The sequence below is a fragment of the Panicum hallii genome, chromosome 6 (genome assembly GCF_002211085.1).
Source record: "Panicum hallii strain FIL2 chromosome 6, PHallii_v3.1, whole genome shotgun sequence".
Taxonomy (NCBI): domain Eukaryota; kingdom Viridiplantae; phylum Streptophyta; class Magnoliopsida; order Poales; family Poaceae; genus Panicum; species Panicum hallii.
In genome coordinates, this window is record NC_038047.1 from 5,579,642 (window position 1) to 5,598,935 (window position 19,294).

A 19,294-nucleotide genomic window follows, 5' to 3' on the forward strand; every position below is an offset into this window, starting at 1 on the left:
GGGGCTGCCTATCATCTGTGCTCGGCTATGGATCTGCGCTCCCCCTCCGGTCTCGCTGCTCCTCGTGGATCTGCGGGCAACAGCTACCTGCGCTCTGTCGTGCCTAGCTGCGTCCTCATCAACGTATGTGGCAGTGCTTTGGCTGTGCGTGGTGACCGAGGCGGCAGTGCGGCGGTGAGTGGCTCGAGGGTTGCCACGTCCAATATGAAGACGACTACAGTTTCTTGTGCTAGTTTGGCTGTGTGTGAGTCTCCTTTGTATGCCTATCTTATGCTAGTTTGGCTATGTGTGAGTCTCCTTCATATACCCATCTTGGTGCAGGTTCTGGACGAAAGCTCTGTCTAGTTCAAGCTAAGACGGCCGGTGATGACATCCTCAGACGTCACACCTCTCGTTGGAGGTGCCGTTGAAGAACCTCCAACTACCTTTACCATGAATTCTCTTGATAGCCTTACATTCTCCAGGTGAAAACCAAGATCAGGCTCCGTCAGATCGAGCAATGTTGGCGTCAGTGTCAAATCCTTGTTAAAAGCATTTTCTCAGAGATAGGCACCTTGAATTTGTGCATGATGCCATGCCCTCAAGGTGAATCTCAACCACCAGGCTCATGGCATTGCCAATGGTGCAGTGCTATGTGGTTGCTACTACAATTTGGAGTCTGTGCTTAGCATGATCGTGTTATTCGCGGTAAGCGCAATTTTATCCTTGCGTTAGGATATCGTGTTGTTATCCATGGTTATACTTTGTGCCAGGGTGTGTCTTATGAGGTCTAGTTTCGCTAGGTAGGTTATTACGGTTTTAGCCCGATTTTCTTAAATTAACCGAGCATTGAATGTTTTGTCTTATTTTTCCAAAAAATGAGGCCGTTGATCGTGGAATGCTACACCATTTCAATACAATTCAGATGGAGATGTTCTCCCCTAGGACCATAAAAAAATCATATATTTATTTATTTAGCGCTCTCATATTATTATTTAGTATATATTATTGTGATTACTTTGTGAACTGAAAAATATATAGGCCATATATTCTTAGTAAAATATATAAAGTTTACGATTGGCTCACATTTTTTAACTCAGCGATGAGTACAAACTAAACTAGCCGAATAAGGATAAACGGAAGCATATGAATCCGTTGCACGTGTATACAGATGAGAAACAAAATCAATGGCCGTGCTTGGCTCATCCAAGTAGACGACGCTTCAGCTAGGCCCATCACAAACTCATCCCTCTATCCAATCCACTCCGTCGTCTTCCCTTTGCCGCCGCCTAAGAGAGCGAGTGCTCCGCGTTGCTCACCCTCGCCGCCTTCAGCAGCAAATCGGCGACGACCAGCGGCGCTCGAGCCTCGAACCCTCTACAAGCAGTGACTAGCTAGGTAGCGGGAGGCGCCGGGAGCAAGCTGCTTGCGGGAGGTAGGAGCGCCGCCGGAGTGAGACACCCGCCGGCCGGCCGACGGCGGACCAAGACGCGCGGGGTTACGGAGCTGCGGCTGCGTTTTGGACGGTGGACTGCATAACCAACACCAAGGTCTCCGATCTGGTACTTGTTCATATGTGCTTGTACTGCTTCATCCATTGAACTTCGGTGAAGTTCGGTGCATACCGAAAACCGAACCGAAGATCCCGACACCGAAGTGGTCGGTTTTTTGATTTTGTGTACACCGATCGGTTCTTAATTTGTGAACACCGAAATTTTTCATCACCGAAAACACCGAACCGAAATGTCGGTTTAAACCGAATGCCCAGCCTTACCTATTCTTGCAAGAGGGCAGGGGATATCATGCAGCGAAGATAGGCTCTTTGCTGAGTTCTACTGGAAATTCTGTGCCAGCATGCGTGCTATTGGTGCTTCTTGGGTTCTTCTTGATGTGGAGGTTGCTATGTTGCAATGATATACAGTGTCCACGATAGGGGAATGCTGATGACATGAGCCTGTGGCCGCTCCAGGTGCATTTGCCCTTGTGTTCCAAGTACTACTGGGGCTAGGAACATGTGGTCGCCGTTTCATGACCTTCATGAGCTGTTCTGCGGTCAGCTCTAACGCCATTGCACTCCGGCTTCTCATCGAGGGTAGGATCCAGCGCCGGGGTGCCTGTGCATGCAAGATGTTTACCCTTGGTTCCCACAGGAGGAGGGTGAGGCACCCGGTGGTCTTCGCGAAGAAGAGGCGGCGGCCCAAGAAGTGGGAACGTCCATGGTGGAAGCCATTTTTCTCAGATTGGAATGATGACGAGGAGAGTTTGGCTGGCTTGAGGGAGGATGACGAATTGTTGGAGGAGATTGGTAGTGACCAAGAGCTGTCAGAAAATGAGAAGTTTGAGACGTGGAGGAGGAAAGCTGAGGCTATTGTTGAGCTGCGGGAAGCCCAGCAGGATGCAATGAATGCCGAGGAACGGTCGTGGGAGGATTGGATCAGTGGGGGAAGCATGTCAGGGGGAGGAGACTGGGGCGGGGATGTGAGCGTGTTGGACCAGATATCTGATGATCCTGCAGAGATAGTGAGGGATAAGAGCGCTGTTGAAGTTTTCAGAGATTCCATTGATGAAGATTATGATGACATGTTGTTTGAAGATCGAGTTTTTATGTATGCCTCAACAAATTCGGTACGTTCTTTACTACCTTAGTTATTTGTGTCACCAGATATCGTAATCCATTTCCATCAATAATCATGACATGTACTTCTGGTCTTCACTACCACTCTTAGGATTTCTCTTATGATACAACAATGCAGCACCTCATAGACAAAAAGATAAGTTAGTTTTAATCCTATAATCTTGTTAGCTTTAATCCTATAATCTTGTTGAGGATCCATTTGGATGAAATAAAATAAAATGTTGCATAGCCTAGCATGCATCATATTCTTATAGTGAGACCTTTGGAACTTCAAACTAACAAAAGGACTTTGTTCTTTACAGGCCAAATTTCTGGCACTACTGATTGTGGTTCCGTGGGTGATAGATTTTCTAGTCCATGACTATGTTATGATGCCCTTTTTAGAGAGGTAATTTATTTCACCCATTCTATATCATCATTTTTTGTCATTGAAATAGTCAGCACTGGTAAGAGTTGCTCTTTTTTTGCTTCTTTCACTACATGCAACGATGTATCTAAATGCAGAATTTATTAAATGGAACATTACCTAATAACAGATATGTCCAGAAGGTGCCTCTTGCTGCTGAGTTACTTGATGTAAGACGCAGCCAGAAGCTCCAAATGGTTAAAGACCTAAATATTGAGAAGGCAAGATACCGTTTTGAAGTAGAGATTGGTAAATCTCCTCCACTTTCTGACGAGGATGTCTGGTCAGAGCTGCGAGAAAAAGCGTGAGAAAAATGCTGATTACTATGCTTTCTTGCCAAATCATTACTTTCATAAATGCACTATCCATCAGAAGTCTATTTGTCTTCGGTTAATATATTAGAACATTGTATTCTCATCCTGCAGTCTATTTCTTCTTAAAGATCTTCTCTACTTTATCAGGTTAGAGTTGAGAGATGACTGGAGATTAGAAAACCGGAAAGCTTTTGCAAATATATGGTCTGATATGGTTTATGGGATTGCGCTATTCCTACTTATCTGCTTCAACCAGAGCAAAGTTAGTATCTATCAGAAAAGCATGTCCGTTTTGGTTTCCATCCATTTTCAATTGCGTAACAGTAATATCTGTAGCAATTTTCATAGCATGCATGTACACACATACTTTTTTCCTTATTCAAAATGAAGTTTAAATGCTTAGAAGTAGATAAATTCCTGTGCTACTGGCCCTCTTGTTGTCCAAGGAGTGCTAGTTAATTTATATTGTCAATTTCAATTACTGCAAAACCATACTGACCAGAATATGCATCATTTCTCTTCTTTAGTATACCACATAATTTTAAGGTAGTGATAGTGGCATATCATTTTCCATGTCACAAATCTAACTCGATACTGGTGGTCAGAATTTTAAAAGTTGACTTCGAGCTTGTAGGATTGCATCTAGTTTGGATTGTGACGTGCCATTCAGTTAGCATACCTGGCAGACTTCTTTTGTGTACAATAATGTTTTGACAGCCATGAATTTGTCTCATAATTATTGTGGCGTTTTGTTTCTTCCCGATGAATATATAGAGTTATGCTGTTGACATACATTTTACTCTTCCTCCTTGGCATTCAGGTTGCGATGCTGAAGTTCACAGGATATAAGTTGCTAAATAACATTTCAGACAGTGGGAAGGCCTTTCTTATTATTCTAGTATCAGACATCCTTCTAGGGTATGTTATGTGAATTTTTCTTATTAAATAGAAGGTCTATGCATGGGGTGTGGTTTCAATGCTATAATCATATATATGCATTAACCCAGCATGCTCTAGGCAAGTGTTAGTCATGACACTTTGTTATCAGTAATAATCCTGGCACAGTATATACGTATCCCTTGCACATAATGTCATATATACAAATATTTCAAAGTACTGGAAGTATCTGTGTTATGACTACTTGGGCCAACTGGCCAATTAGGTATAGTCCTCGGTTCTTGTGTCTTGGTTTATCCTTTATATTTGTGCTTGAGATATCCTCTTTCCTTTCGTCTTCTCTCTGCCAGTCATTATTTTTTTTGTTTTCTATCCTTAGAAACATTCCTTCACATGGGAGAATCTTATTTACCATTGATTTGGAAAACACTGAGCACTAGATTGTCTCCCCTGTCAGAAGCTGGTTCGTAGAAAAAGCTGAACTACAATGAGAAAATTTAACTCTATCTTAGTCTTGTATTCTTGCTTTGGGAGACATATTTCTCGGTCAAACAACTAACAAACAGCCTTGAAAGTTTTTCTGCCCGATTCTTCTTTCATTCAAATGTAAAGAGAGATTAATATTGGTTTTGTTTGTATCTTCCTTTTGTTGTTAACTATTATTTATAGGCAATGATTTTGTCACTATATAAAAGTCCACTAGCTGCACTTTTGCAGGTACCATTCAGAGTCAGGTTGGCATACATTGGTAGAGGTTATTCTGGAGCACTACGGGCTTGAAGCTGATGAAGCTGCAGTCACATTTTTTGTTTGTTTGGTTCCTGTTGCTCTCGACGTGTTAATAAAGTTTTGGGTAGGTCTGGTTCATGCCTTTTCATCAAACTAACAGGGACGTGACAATAGATTAATGAAGTTAAGAAGCATATTTTTATTAGGAGCCTCTTAATTTTATAAGAATTTCTGCGCCAGTTCACCATTTTGTACTTTTTCAATACATTTTAGCAACTCCAGCTCTACCGTTTTTAATCACATTTACAGAACTTTAATCATTTCTTTATAAAGTAAAATCCAAGTTTCTTTTTTGTTGGAAACAAAATTCAATTTGTATGAATTGCTTGATTATCATTTACAACTTCTATGGATGTATTAGAGTTCATGTTACTACTCTGGGTGAGTTTAGTAAAGGTTCACATTGTGACCATACATATTTTTCCATGCTGCAGGTATACAAATACCTTCCAAGATTATCACCCACTGTGGGCAACGTTTTGGATGAAATAAAGCGCCACTAGAGAATTTCATTTTTGATTGTTTCCATTAGGAAATCGCTTGGAAAATTGTCACCTTCGTGGTATGTGTTAACTTTGTATCGTTGCTCCTAATTGTTTTATTTTCAGTGTCAGACAGTAAGTTGGTGGATAATTTATTCACTCTTTGTTGTTCAAGAAGAATAAGAGATAAAACTTAGTCCTTGAGCAATAGGGATGCATATTTCTGTATATCAAGTTATTGCCTGTCCATTTTTTTTGTAAGAAATAAAACGAAGGCAATGGGCAAATTTCACCGTAATATGTTATGAAATCGTTTTTTGCTGGTTTTTCCAAATTATTTTTTATTGATACTTGCTTGAGATGACAAATGCTAGATTGTTCTACCACTCTAAGATCAAATTTTGAACTGTCCCAACGCCAAACAACCATAAACTGACCACTAATTATATATTGCAGGTAAGAGTGGATGAATATTCTATTGGATTGGCATTCCAAATTTTCAGTTCTGAAGGACCTCTTTGTCTGAACGGCCTCATAGAACACCTGCCTGATCATCAATCGGGTGTCAGGCTATTTGCCATGTCCTGGAATTAGCGAATTACATGAGCTGGTTCTAATTCTGAAACCATATAATGGAAAAGACTATGTTAGTAAGTTAGCCATATTCTCCGGTTGAACATAAAGATTCTGCACCGGGTACCCTACAGGAAAATTCAGATTCTTTTGACCTGATATTTATCGGTGGCAATCGGTTTTGCCTTGGAAATTCTCACAAGCGGAGCCATGCTTAAGTTCAGTTTCTTCTGTGCAAATTCTGAAGAAAGTATAGCATACATTGTGGTGAATTCAATATGCCTGTTGATTTTTTCGAATGCTTGCTTGAATTAATGGCCTGCGTCTGTCAAGTGGTGTATACAGCTTCACGTCTTGGATGGTCGAAACTCAAGTTAAAACTTGCAAGTCTTTGTAAACTTCATATTTCAATCACATTCTCAATTTGCAAGCTGTATAAGTGTGACTAGAAATGAAATTTGCAAGTTTTAACCTCCAGAGACATTAACTCAAGCAAGTATTTGCAAATTTCATATTTTATGAAACTGAGACGTCTCAGTAAGGCTTCAGAAAAAGGAGGCAATTGGAGTTTCATCATACTATATAGTAAATTATAAGAACCCTAAGCCACGAAATATAAATAAAAAACGAAAGGATATGAAGCTTGAGTAGCATATGAGGTTCTGGGTTCGATTTTCTATGGGAGCGAATTTTCAGGATATAACGGCTTTTTTTGTGTTTTCAGTGGTAGGTGATATTTCCGTCGATAGCAAAGTGACTATGGTGATTTCGTCCATTTTGAGAATTTGCCGGCTAGTCTTCGAATTTGCGTGTGTGCATTAATAGAGGTGAGTGTGTGTGCGTTGTGAGCATCTGGTATAATGAAAAAAAAGAAATATAAATAAAAAAATCTCCACTCTCCTAAAACCTTTGCCACAGCCAGTGTCACACACGGACACGTACCGAGTGCCGTACGCCGGTACACGAATACCGGATAATACGCTCCGAAACAAATCCGACGAGGAATTTGTACATGGCGTCCTGCTCGGCTACCGGCCGCCTGCAGGTTTCGGAATAGCCCCTCCTCGATCCCATATATTTGCGCCGGGGCCCCCCGCTCTCCTCCCCAGCGAATCCGCGATCTTCTTCTGCTCCAAGCAAGGCCCCCCCGCAGCAAATCGCACGCGCCCGCCCACCCCACCCGAATCCAATCGCCGGCGGACCAGGAGGAAACGCCCCGCCGCACACCCGAGGACCCCGCGGCGGCGGATCGGCACCCGCGGACATGGCGGCGGCGGCGGTGATGGTGAGCTCGGCGGGCTCGCTGCTGGCGATGCTGCAGGAGCCGGCGCCGGAGCTCAAGCTGCACGCGCTCGCCAGCCTCAACTCCCTCGTCCACGCCTTCTGGCACGAGATCTCCACCAGCGTCTCCTCCATGTGAGTCCCACGCCGCTCCTCCTCGCGCCCCTCCCGCCCCGTGCCTTCCCTCTAATTGCCCGCTCTACTGCCGCCCCGCCCCGCCGGGGCTGGCGGCGGGTGGCGCGGGCCCCCGCCGCCGCGCGGGTGGTTTGGTTTCGGCAGATTCCGGTTAGGTTAGGTTCGATTCGGGCTCTCGGGGAGAGGCAGGTCTAGATGGGGCCGGCGCCGCCTCGTCCGGTTGGATTCCGAGCCTGTTTCAGGGAACCCTAGGTTCGATCTGTTCGGATGGAGGTTTTGGGAGGGCTTAATGTGCTGCCCTGGTAACTGGAAACCTACAATTTTGAGCGCAAACTCGTGCCTTCCTTAGTTGTTATGATGCATGTGCTCCAACTCATGGATCCCATTGCTGTCGAAAAAAAGAATATATATGTGGACTTCAGCTCTAGGGTTCTGGTTTGATTAAGGCGACAGATTCTCAAGCAAAGACTGTTTCAACTGTGATGGTAGGATGTGAGTTAAACGTTGTAATTCAGGTTTTCAAAGAGTTGTAAAACTTGTCACTAGATAATACAGTTTCATTGTTTACTGTTTACTGTAAAATTTCTCATTGCACTTCGTTTCAATGGAAGCAAAGTTATCACTTAATGCGAGCTCTAATGTGGTAATCTGCTTCTTGTAGTGAGAGTTTGTATGAAGATGAGGAGTTTGACCAGAGGCAGCTTGCAGCACTAGTTGCTTCTAAGGTGTTTTTCTACTTGGGAGAGCTAAATGACGCTCTGTCATATGCACTTGGTGCTGGAGCCCTGTTTGATGTCGCTGATGACTCTGATTACGCTCAAACACTTCTAGGTGAGGGATCACACCTGCATTATAACCAGTTTCTGATTGCCACTGCTGAAAATATTCTGTTAACATTACCTTTGTCTTTGGCCCTGTTCCTTTCTTCAGCGAAAGCTTTGGATGAATATGCTGCCATCCGATCAAGGGCAGCAGGGGAAGAAAAAACAATGGACCCAAGATTGGAGGCCATTGTGGAAAGAATGCTGGACAAGTATGATAGTTCCCTAATGATGTGTTGCTTTGCCATTTGTAAGAAACACAGTTCTGATCTTACAAGTACTTCGTTGCCTTTCAGGTGCATTCTTGATGGAAAATATCAGCAGGCAATGGGTATGGCTGTTGAGTGCAGGAGACTGGATAAGCTTGAGGGAGCAATTTCTCGATGTGATAATCTTCATGGAGCTCTTTCGTATTGCATCAATCTGTCTCACCAATATGTTAGTCATCGTGAATATCGATTGGAGGTAAGGGCATGCTATGGATGATTGGGATTATAAATCCTGCCAAACATTTCAACTACTTGTAATTGGCACACAAGAGCTACTGCTCACATAATATTTGGAAATCATATTGTGATCTAACACTTTTTGTTTCTGTTTTTCCAGATTCTGCTATGTCTTGTAAAAATATACCAGACGTTGCCAAATCCGGATTATTTGAGCATTTGCCAGTGTCTTATGTTCTTGGATGAGTCTGACACTGTTGCAAGCATCTTGGACAAGCTTATTTCTGGAAGCAAGGTATGCACTATTTTTCTCCTTTACCAGACAAGATAGCTCTATGTTCTATACCATTGAAGTTACTTTTCTAGATAATATATGTTCGGTTTGCTATTTGCCTCAGTTTTTGACCTAAAATCTTATGTTCATTTGCCAGGATGATGCTCTCCTTGCATATCAAACTGCTTTCGATCTTGCTGAAAATGAAAATCAGGCTTTCCTCCTGAATGTGCGGAATCACCTTGATGCATTGAGTTCTGCCCGCGCTAACCCTGACAGCACACCAGCTTTACCAAGTGATCAGGCTGCCAATGCTGCTACAGAACCATCTGGGGATGTCCAGATGGGAGATGATGTGAACATGCCAAATGGCAGTGCTCTCACTGTGGATCCAAATAAAGTAGCACATGCTGATAGGCTGACAAAAATCAAGAATATACTGTCAGGAGAGACATCTATTCAGTTGACATTACAGTTTCTATACAGCCATAATAAGTCTGATCTTTTAGTTCTGAAGACTATAAAGCAAGCTGTGGAAATGAGGAACAGTGTCTGTCACAGTGCAACAATATGCTCCAATGCTATCATGCATGCAGGGACAACAGTAGATACCTTCCTCAGAGAAAACTTGGTATGAACACTGTGTACTGGATGCCACCAATGTCTAGCATCTTTATGGTTGTATTCTTGTTATATTCTTCTCATACTGGTCTATATTACAGGAATGGCTTGGTAGGGCAACCAACTGGGCTAAGTTCAGCGCCACTGCTGGACTAGGTGTCATTCATAGAGGCCATCTTCAACAAGGTCGTGCATTGATGGCTCCTTACCTGCCTCAGAATGGTGCTATTGGTAGTGCTAGTCCATACTCGGAAGGTGGTGCTCTCTATGCTCTTGGCTTGATTCATGCCAACCATGGTGAAGGAATCAAAGAGTTTCTTCGTGAGAGTCTTCGCAACACCAGTTCTGAGGTACTATCCCAGGCCCACATTCCCTAAATTTCGCTTTGTAACAATCCTTTCATCAGAGTGACTACAGTATACGTCGGTGTAATTTATTCTCTTGAATACAATATTGCTGCAATATGCTATTGCCTTTAAATGGGGGAACTAGGGGGGTAGACCAATGCTGACAGGGGAAAGTTTGAATCTTTTTGTTAGATTCTTATGTACATAGTAAACATTCGCACAAACCATTCTGACTTTTGGATAATATCACACAGGTGGTCCAGCACGGTGCTTGTTTGGGACTCGGACTTGCAGCATTAGGTACAGCAGATGAGGAAATATGCGAGGACATCAAGAATGTTCTGTACACGGATAGTGCTGTGGCTGGCGAAGCAGCTGGTATTGGCATGGGCTTGCTTATGGTTGGCACGGCCAGTGAGAAGGCCACAGAGATGCTTGCCTATGCTCATGATACACAACATGAGAAAATTATCAGGTATGCAATAGGATGCCTTTTAACAAACAAGTTCTAACTCACAACACGTGTTTATTTCTCAAGATGGTATATATGTTCCTTTTCTGATGAACTCTTTTTTACTCTCCAGGGGCTTGTCACTTGGAATTGCATTGACAGTGTATGGCAGGGAAGAGGAAGCTGACACCTTGATTGAACAAATGACTAGAGATCAAGACCCCATACTTCGTTATGGTGGTATGTACGCATTGGCTCTAGCGTACAGGGGAACTGCAAATAACAAAGCTATCCACCAGCTTCTGCATTTTGCTGTGTCAGACGTGAGCGATGATGTGCGGAGGACTGCAGTATTGGCTCTTGGCTTTGTTCTGTATAACGAGCCTGAGCAGACACCCAGAATCGTGTCCCTGCTATCGGAATCATACAATCCACATGTCCGTTATGGTGCAGCTCTAGCTGTTGGAATCTCCTGCGCCGGATCCGGATTGAGTGAAGCCATCTCCTTGCTGGAGCCTCTTACATCAGATGTTGTTGACTTTGTACGCCAGGGTGCTCTCATTGCCATGGCAATGGTGATGATCCAGACAAATGAATCTTATGATTCGCGTGTCGGAGCATTCAGGCGCAAGTTGGAGAAGATCATTCTCGACAAGCACGAGGACACCATGAGCAAAATGGGTGCCATACTGGCTTCGGGCATCCTGGATGCTGGCGGCAGGAACGTCACCATCAAGCTCAAGTCGAAATCAAAGCATGACAGGCTCACTGCTGTTGTTGGACTGGCTGTCTTCACCCAGTTCTGGTACTGGTACCCGCTGACCTACTTCATCAGCCTTGCCTTCTCCCCGACAGCCCTCATTGGCCTCAATTCTGATCTGAAAGTGCCGAAGTTTGAGTTCCTGTCGAACGCTAAGCCATCGCTGTTCGATTACCCCAAGCCGACAACTCAGCAGGCTGCTACCACATCAGTCAAGGTGCCAACAGCCATCTTGTCAACATATGCCAAGGCGAAGTCTAGGGCAAAGAAGGATGCGGAGAGCAAGGCAAAGGAGAAGGCTGAGGTGGCGCCACCTAGCGAGGATGCTTCTGCTGCTTCTACTTCCATGCAGGTAAGAGTTGCAGGATTGATTGGTAGTTAATTCCAAGTCGAATTAACTTTGTTTGATTTGATCTAACTGCTCATAACACTGACATGGTTCATCTATGGTTATGAGTTCAGGTGGATGGTGCTGCTGCAGAAAAGAAGGCTCCCGAGCCAGAGCCGACGTTCCAGCTCCTGACGAACCCGGCCCGTGTCATCCCAGCCCAGGAGAAGTTCATCAAGTTCCTGGAGGAGAGCCGGTATGAGCCGGTGAAAGCCGCACCTTCCGGGTTCGTTCTCCTGCGGGACCTCAAGCCCACCGAGGCTGAGGAGCTGGTCCTCACCGACGCCCCCTCAACCGCCGCGTCGAACAATGCCCCCGCACCAAACAGCAGCGAGCAGGCCGCCATGGCCGTCGACGAGGAGCCCCAGCCGCCCCCGGCGTTCGAGTACACCTCGTGAAGCTGATGATGGTCCCAGGATCCTGTAGCGTCGCTTGTCTGTAACTTTGTATCGTTGGCAACGTCCCACTAATTCGTTTATTTTAACTTTTATTAAGATTAAAAATACTTTTCCTCAGCATTTGGCGCGTGGGAAACATATTGGTTGGAATTTTCGCCTGAAACGGTGGTGGTCACGGTCTGATGCTCATTGCGGCGTCGTGTTTGCTGGTATGCTTGCTTGGGCCATTGTGCCATGTGCGATTTTTGCGATGTTTGTTCCATGTCGCTCTCGAATGCGGTTCCTGATGTGTAAATTTGGGTGCGGCTGCCCCACGTTAACATCCTGTTGGGCAGGCGAGCAAGCACTGGCCAGGAGATCAGGAATAAATTCGTATTGCATTTTGGAATGGGACTTGGCAAAAGCAAAAGCTGGCCAAAAACTTTGCACCCCGCGTCAATCAACGCGTGCAATTTACGAGATCCTCTTTTCTTTTTTTGCGAGTCAATGTCTTTTCAGGAAAAGAAGTCTTTCAGCAATTCATAGCCAAGTTCTGCCAAATTTCGAGCTTCCTGCAGGATGCCAGAGATGGTTTGGCACTCGGTTGCTTCAAACTAAGCATAGCTCTTGTTTCTTGATCTTTTTCCCTCTCCCTATGCTACCTTTGATTCTGGCTTATAAAATTCAGAACTTTATCCACCATTTTCACGGGTATGATATGACGACAAAAAGGTCCTGACATTAGGTCAGACCGTGCGTTTTTCTAGAACACCGTTTTTCCCAGCCGGTCGCGGATGGGAAAAATCTCACGCGTCATCGGCTCGTCGCGTTGCCATCGGTCGCCTGGCGTCCGGCCACCTGGACCCCTCGCCGGCGACTCGCCGACGGCTGTAGAAGCGCCGTGGCCAATCCTCCCGGCGTTCTTCTAGTAGAAGGCAGGATGGAACGGAACGGGACGGGACGGGCCAGCCATTTGTCTCTCCCGTGTGTTTCTTTACCCTTCCATCTCGGGGACGGCGCCGCCGCGACGGCGGCCGGGCCCAGTCTGGCCGTGGGCCCCACACAGCCTCGCGCGCCTGGCAAATATCGCGTGATCTCCTCTGGCTCTGTTTTGTTCGGTTCCTCGGGACGACGCTTTTGCATATGCAACCCTGCGAGTCTGGGACGATTACGCGCAGAGATCATTCGCACGGAAAGCCGTGCCAATACTTTTTAACACTTTATATAATCTAGGAAATATCAAATATGTATCATTCTTGCAAAAAAGAAAATCATCGGGTGCATATTTAGAGTGCTACCGTCGAGGGTAGTATGTTTCATGCTTGTCTGATAGATTTTTGCTCATCTGAACACTTCATGTCGACTAGTAATTGCTAGAGTGGTCCTTAAGACTTAAATACCAATTCTATAAAAAGAATTAGATGATAACACTATATCTACGGTTAAACCGAGCTTTTCAAAGCATAATTATAAAGAGAGAGACTTGAATTGGGGGCTGATTGGTTTTCTCCGACAGGCTCGTCGGATTCAACCTCGGCTTGATTGGTTGCTTGAAGCACCTGATCCGCTGCATGCAAAAAACCGCTTCCTAGCCTGGCTCCTAGGATACCAAAATTTTCCTCGTTCCCCCGGAGCCTGGCTCGGGTTGTGCAAGCGTGAGCGAGCTCGGCGCTGCTTCATTCGGGTAACCAAACAGCAGCTTCATCTAGCCTGGCCAATTTAGAAACAACAACCAAACAAAAGCCTGCTGCACCAAGCAAGCCTGACCGCTGGGGGCCTGGATGCCGGGAATTGAACTAGCCAGGCTGCGGGCGGAACTGAACCAATCACGCCCTTGACACTTGAGGTGATCCCATGATCTATCTTCAAGTTTAGCTTAGCATAATCAAATTTCAAAGTAAAAGTATTTTAAAATATGGATGGAAATGTATTCCGTGTTTCATTTTCATACTAGGATTTGGATTTGGGTCGAATTTGTTAGCCTTACTCCAAATGTGTTTCTAATGTACTATTTACCTTTTTTATGAGACGATGTTAAAGAATTTCTAATAATAATTATATAGAAAAAGACAATATGATAGGTTAAGAAGCAAGACACTCTCTTCAATCATACTTTTCTTTTTTTATTTTATTCGATCAAAACTTAGTTTTGTCCTCAGCAACTTTAGAAATAATTTGTTTGCAAATGTAAGTGGATTTTGTCCAACCTACACAATTTTCATGAGACTTTACAATCCCACTCTAAAGCAAAATTCCGATCAAGGTAAAATAAAAAATGTTACAAATATAAAACACTTTTGATTGGAGAGTGTATCATTGCTGACATGGAGAAGATGAGCCTACAACCGATAGGCCATACTTTCTAGAAACTAGGATCATGTCTAGTGGCTGAAAACGTAGCCAGGCTCGGCCATCCGGTGCCATGGAACAAGCGTATTATCGAGAAGCAAAGGTTTCACTTCCTTTGTCGCGAAGGAAGATCACCCGGCCGTACCTATGTAGTATTTTACTTTTCGTCAAGGTCCCAGGTGAGAAACCTGCAGTACTTCCTGCCGTGTGGGTCCGGGCAGTTTGGTGGACGTGAAGGCACCCACGCTTCCACCAGCCCCAATTGGCGAGGCCACACGAGACGGAGACGAGGCGGCGAGCGCCAGAGCTCTCTCTCTCTCCCCCTGCTCCCTCCGGCCTCCCCCACCTCTCTCTCCTCCCAAACCAAGAAGGCAAGGTCGAGGGGGTGAGAACCGAAGCGCGCGCCGAGAGGGAGGGGAGCCTCGCCGCCTCTCGCGGCAGATCTCTCGCCAACCCCGGATTCTGACGCGAGATCCGCGCTCGCCGCCCGGCGGCCGGTGCCGCCGCCGCTCGCTCGCCCGCCCGCCGCCGCGCGCCGGCCCGATCTCGGTGCGTTTTCTTCCTGCCCCGCTGTTGCTTGCTCCTTCGTTGTTCACGTTGAAATGCGGTGTGGAAAAATCTCTGTTTTTTCTTCTTTTCGCTATTATGGTCGCGATCCCCTTCGATCTCCAAGCCAGCTTATCGTTCAAGGAAAAAGCATTTTTTTTGGTTCCGTTCGTTTCGACGTGATTTGTCCGGTAGTTCGTGTTCCGCTGGAATTGGGATCACGGGCGGCCGGGTGGGCGATTGCATTTGGTGTTTCCTTTCTTTGCGGCGCTGTGACGGGGATTCCGGTGGGTGGGTGTGCATTCGGGCTGACGCTTTTGCTTTCTCCAACCTTCCTCCCGTACTCCTGAGCCTACTGGAACGCCGAGTCTCAATAAATTCTAACTGCCTCCTTAGTTGGCTGCAACTCTTTTTTTTTCTTTTTTTTTTGAGACGGATTGGCTGCAATGATAAACTCGAGGTATGGTTGTTGCGATGGGAATCTGATTCCCTGTCGGGCATGTTCGCTCGTTTGATTGCTGATGAGTGATGATAAGATACCGGAGCACAAATTTATTTGTAAATTTTTTTACTGCTACTATTGGAATTAGAACAACACATGATGAACTGTATTCAAAGTTAATGTTGGTGTTCTTCTCAACATGTATTTCTTGATGAGAAAGAAGGCAGAGCTGTTAGTCATGCAATGGTCATGTTTTCTGGAGCTCGCCTCTCGTCGTTACGTGGCTTCTTATGGAAGCAATTTGAGTCTGTTTTCTTTTTTCCTTCTAAATTATCCGTGATCTTCCCTTTGCCCAAACCTGTGGCTTTCTAAAATATCCGGTGGTTACGATTTGGTCAACGTGACGTGATCGGTAAGCACGTTTAGCATATACATCTGTTTCTTCTGGTTAAACGTCTGAGGTCCTTCCAACTATCTTAATTAAGTAGCCAGAAAGCCACGCTTTTCTTCTTTCTTTTTTGAGTCACTTTCTTGTTTTAAAAAATCCCAACAAATCGAGCTGCAAATGCTACTGGCTTCTCCAAATGTTGGAAAATGACACATTTGTACTGCTTTGCTGCATATATGGTTGCCACTTGCCAGAATAATCCATTAACTTTGGAGTTTGGAGTCTCATTCTGGTCTTCTATTCTTTTCTTTTTTTTTTTGGACAGAAGAATCCACCTTGAAGATGATGATGGGTTTGCTAGCGTTTGAGAGCCACCAGGGGCTCTGGAATAGCGGATACTATTCCCAGCTGTTTGGAATCGGGGGAGTTGTGATCACTGTTGCCATTCTTATGTTATCCACGGGCTACTTTGGTGGAATCGGTGCTCCATTTGCTCCGTATTTCTGGCCATATCTAGGACAAGTTCCGAAGAAGAGGGAACACAAAAGGCCTGTGAGAGTGTACATGGATGGATGCTTTGACCTCATGCACTATGGTCATGCAAATGCATTGCGACAGGCCAAATTGTTGGGAGATCAGCTGGTAGTTGGGGTTGTCAGTGATGAGGAGATCGTTGCAAATAAGGGCCCACCTGTCCTTTCTATGGAAGAGAGGTACGGCAGTTTAATTTCTTCTGTTTTGTGAAAAGCATTAATTTTTCCCTGAAAATATTTTCTTCATTAGTATATTGATTTGACTGAAAAGCGTATAGCATCATTTTTTGCATGGTCTCTTATGTATGAATTTCTGATAATCTCTTCCCGATTTCATCATTAATTGAAATCCGGAACAATGGGTTATTGGGTTCTATTAACTGTGTATATTTTCTCTTTCTAGGTTGACTCTTGTTAGTGGCCTGAAGTGGGTTGATGAGGTCATTCCCAATGCACCCTATGAGATAACAGAAGAGTTCATGAATACCCTCTTCAACAAATACAGCATTGATTACATTATTCACGGAGATGATCCTTGTCTTCTACCTGATGGCACTGATGCATATGCGTTAGCAAAGAAGGTTGGGCGTTACAAGCAAATCAAGCGAACAGAAGGTGTCTCAAGCACTGATATAGTTGGTAAGGTTCAGTGGCCTCACTGTTGTTTTGGATCATACCTCCCCTGAATATGTTGTTTACTATTAAGCATATAATTCAAGTTTACACAATGTTGTATTTCTTGTTCAAAATGTTGTCTTTATTGTCAATTGCAATCTTACACAGAAATATCACACTGTACACAGGGAGGATATTGCTAACATTCAAGCATAAAGATGCTGACACTGATTTTAACGTTGCTGTTGATGAGAAGGCTGGAGCGAAACAAAATGATGAAGTGAAGAGTCATCTATCTCATTTTCTTCCAACTTCTCGCCGGATCATGCAGTTTTCAAATGGGCAGGTATGAGCTCTTTAGGTTGCGTGCCAGTCTTACTGTTCCATGTCTGTGACCTTTTAATTTATATAGAATGGAGGCCACATCCACCCCAGCCTTCCATTAAGGAAAGGCCAAGAACATTCTAGTGACCTTAGTTTGATAAACCTTTTAGGGTATTACAGAATGTGGCCTGATATATCATTCTCCGCTAATCTAACTAGTGTAACTTTTCAATCTTGATCCTGAGTGATTGATATTCCTACCTTTTCAATCCTGTTTTTCAGTGATTTTCTGACAATCTAGCGTTAAGTAGTTAGTGGGTTTCCATATATATTCCTATGATTTAAGTCTTCATAATTCCATTGTGTTGCATTTATTGAACAACATGCTCATATGCACTCAGGCTCCTTCGCCAGGTGCTCGTGTTGTGTATATAGATGGTGCATTCGATCTTTTCCACGCTGGCCATGTTGAGGTATCATTTCTTATCCTCATGCAGATCATATTACTGTAACCCACAAGGTTTTTCACTAGTTTGGCTCATATGCAATTAAAGTATTAATATTTTACCTCTCGTTTAATGCAGATCCTCAGAAGTGCTAGACAACTTGGCGACTTTCTTCTTGTGGGTATCCATGATGACCAGTCTATCAGGTTTTATTCCATTTCTTTACTTAAGATTTAGAACGATCCTGTCAAAAGAGCTTGTCATTATAAAATCGAATAGCAATCTTATTAGAACCATTTGTCCAGGGATAGTAGAGGATATCGTCCTATCATGCATCTTCATGAGCGTACTCTTAGTGTGCTTGCCTGCCGCTATGTTGATGAAGTCATTATTGGCGCACCATGGGAAGTCTCGAAGGACATGGTATGTTTGTGTCCATACTTCATTCCTATATTTTTTTTCATGCTTGAAATATCATGTTGTGAGCATGCTGTGATTGTGATATGATTATCTTTAACAATGCATTAGTAATACCCTCATAATTTGATTTTATATCCTGATGCAGATCACCACGTTTAACATTTCATTGGTTGTGCATGGGACTGTAACCGAGGGCAATTCAACTGTAAGTACTTAATGAACTGATGTCAAAGACAAACTTACCTTCATCTTGAAACTTGATGGTTGTGTTCTGCAGGGTGAAATTGATCCTTATGCTGTTCCAAAGAGCATGGGTATTTTTAAGACAATCACGAGCCCGAAATCTATTACATCAGTCTCGGTAGCGACAAGAATAGTTGATAATCATGAAGCTTACAAGGTACATGCCGTCGCAGGCTCAAAGCTATAGTTTTGTCTGATCCCTTTTTACCTGTGCTAAACATTGTTACTGGGGCTTTTATAAACAGAAAAGGAACTTGAAAAAGAAGGCTAGTGAAGACAGATACTACACACAAAAGAAATTTGTTTCTGGAGACTAGTTCTGCATAAGGTTATTTTTTTTGCAACTGAGGAAATTGATGTGGCCACCCTGTATTGATGTTATTCTACAGCAGAGACTGGAACTGATAATTGTCTCTAGACAGGTCATAGTGATAGTTTGGCAGCCATTCGATGGTGATGATTGGCTGGTGGAACTAAATTAGGGGGGGAAAAAGAGAACTGTCACATTCATCTGCTATGGCCCTTTTAGGAAGGAACGCTCGCTTGACATGAAAAGTTTATACATGATTCTTTTTTTTATTGTTATCCCTGGAGGGGATATATATATTTGTAGCTGAACACCTTCAGCAAACTCTGTTGTATACTTGTGTTATTACTTGACAGCGTGTGGAGTGGTAGCAGTGCATACTCCCTGACTGTGCCATGTTATATTGAAAGGTTATACTGCTGAGGAAAAGAACCTAGTGATGATGAGATATCTATGGTAATTGTTGATGGTCTTGCTCAGTGTTAGCCCCCTCTGTTTATCATGGATTCATGGGCACTGCAGACGAAACTTTTTTCTTTGTACTGCAGTGCCAATTGAATGTATGATCGGTTTTACTCTTTGAAGCGCTGTAACCAATCAGACCTCCAATCTTTTGTGAGGTGAATATGCGCCTGACATGTCCTGTGTTTATTTTAAAATTGTACTCTAGATCCTTAAATCTATTCTGCAGTTTCAACTTAGATT

General features: G+C 44.0%; 3 protein-coding genes across 8 annotated transcripts; all 3 read left to right on the forward strand.

The window, feature by feature from the left end:
* The first annotated feature begins 1,200 nt into the window (after nt 1-1,200).
* On the forward strand, nt 1,201-6,552 carry LOC112898012 (chloroplast envelope membrane protein). 5 transcript variants are annotated; one of them, XM_025966422.1, is made up of 9 exons: nt 1,204-1,541; nt 1,901-2,604; nt 2,917-3,002; nt 3,151-3,324; nt 3,482-3,596; nt 4,155-4,252; nt 4,949-5,084; nt 5,455-5,582; nt 5,959-6,552. In XM_025966422.1, the coding sequence occupies exons 2-8, from the start codon at nt 2,008-2,010 to the stop codon at nt 5,521-5,523; spliced, it is 1,275 nt and encodes a 424-aa protein (XP_025822207.1). In that variant the 5' UTR covers nt 1,204-1,541; nt 1,901-2,007; the 3' UTR covers nt 5,524-5,582; nt 5,959-6,552. The 5 variants fall into 5 exon arrangements, with proteins under 5 accessions (XP_025822211.1, XP_025822207.1, XP_025822210.1 ...); XM_025966425.1 differs by having other exon boundaries at nt 1,949-2,604; XM_025966423.1 differs by having other exon boundaries at nt 1,204-1,529.
* Nucleotides 6,553-7,186: 634 nt separating this feature from the next.
* LOC112898011 (26S proteasome non-ATPase regulatory subunit 1 homolog A-like) lies at nt 7,187-12,186 on the forward strand. Of its 2 annotated transcripts, XM_025966421.1 has the most exons (10): nt 7,189-7,491; nt 8,153-8,322; nt 8,422-8,524; nt 8,609-8,777; nt 8,919-9,053; nt 9,190-9,663; nt 9,755-10,003; nt 10,255-10,475; nt 10,585-11,563; nt 11,674-12,186. In XM_025966421.1, the coding sequence occupies exons 1-10, from the start codon at nt 7,340-7,342 to the stop codon at nt 11,995-11,997; spliced, it is 2,976 nt and encodes a 991-aa protein (XP_025822206.1). In that variant the 5' UTR covers nt 7,189-7,339; the 3' UTR covers nt 11,998-12,186. The 2 variants fall into 2 exon arrangements, with proteins under 2 accessions (XP_025822205.1, XP_025822206.1); XM_025966420.1 differs by having other exon boundaries at nt 7,187-7,491; nt 8,422-8,777.
* Nucleotides 12,187-14,712: 2,526 nt separating this feature from the next.
* LOC112896647 (ethanolamine-phosphate cytidylyltransferase-like) lies at nt 14,713-19,018 on the forward strand. The gene is made up of 10 exons (XM_025964698.1): nt 14,713-14,874; nt 16,027-16,414; nt 16,638-16,873; nt 17,038-17,195; nt 17,575-17,646; nt 17,758-17,825; nt 17,925-18,042; nt 18,185-18,244; nt 18,317-18,439; nt 18,528-19,018. Exons 2-10 carry the CDS (start codon nt 16,044-16,046, stop codon nt 18,597-18,599), a joined length of 1,278 nt encoding a protein of 425 aa, XP_025820483.1. The 5' UTR covers nt 14,713-14,874; nt 16,027-16,043; the 3' UTR covers nt 18,600-19,018.
* The last annotated feature ends 276 nt before the right edge of the window (nt 19,019-19,294 follow it).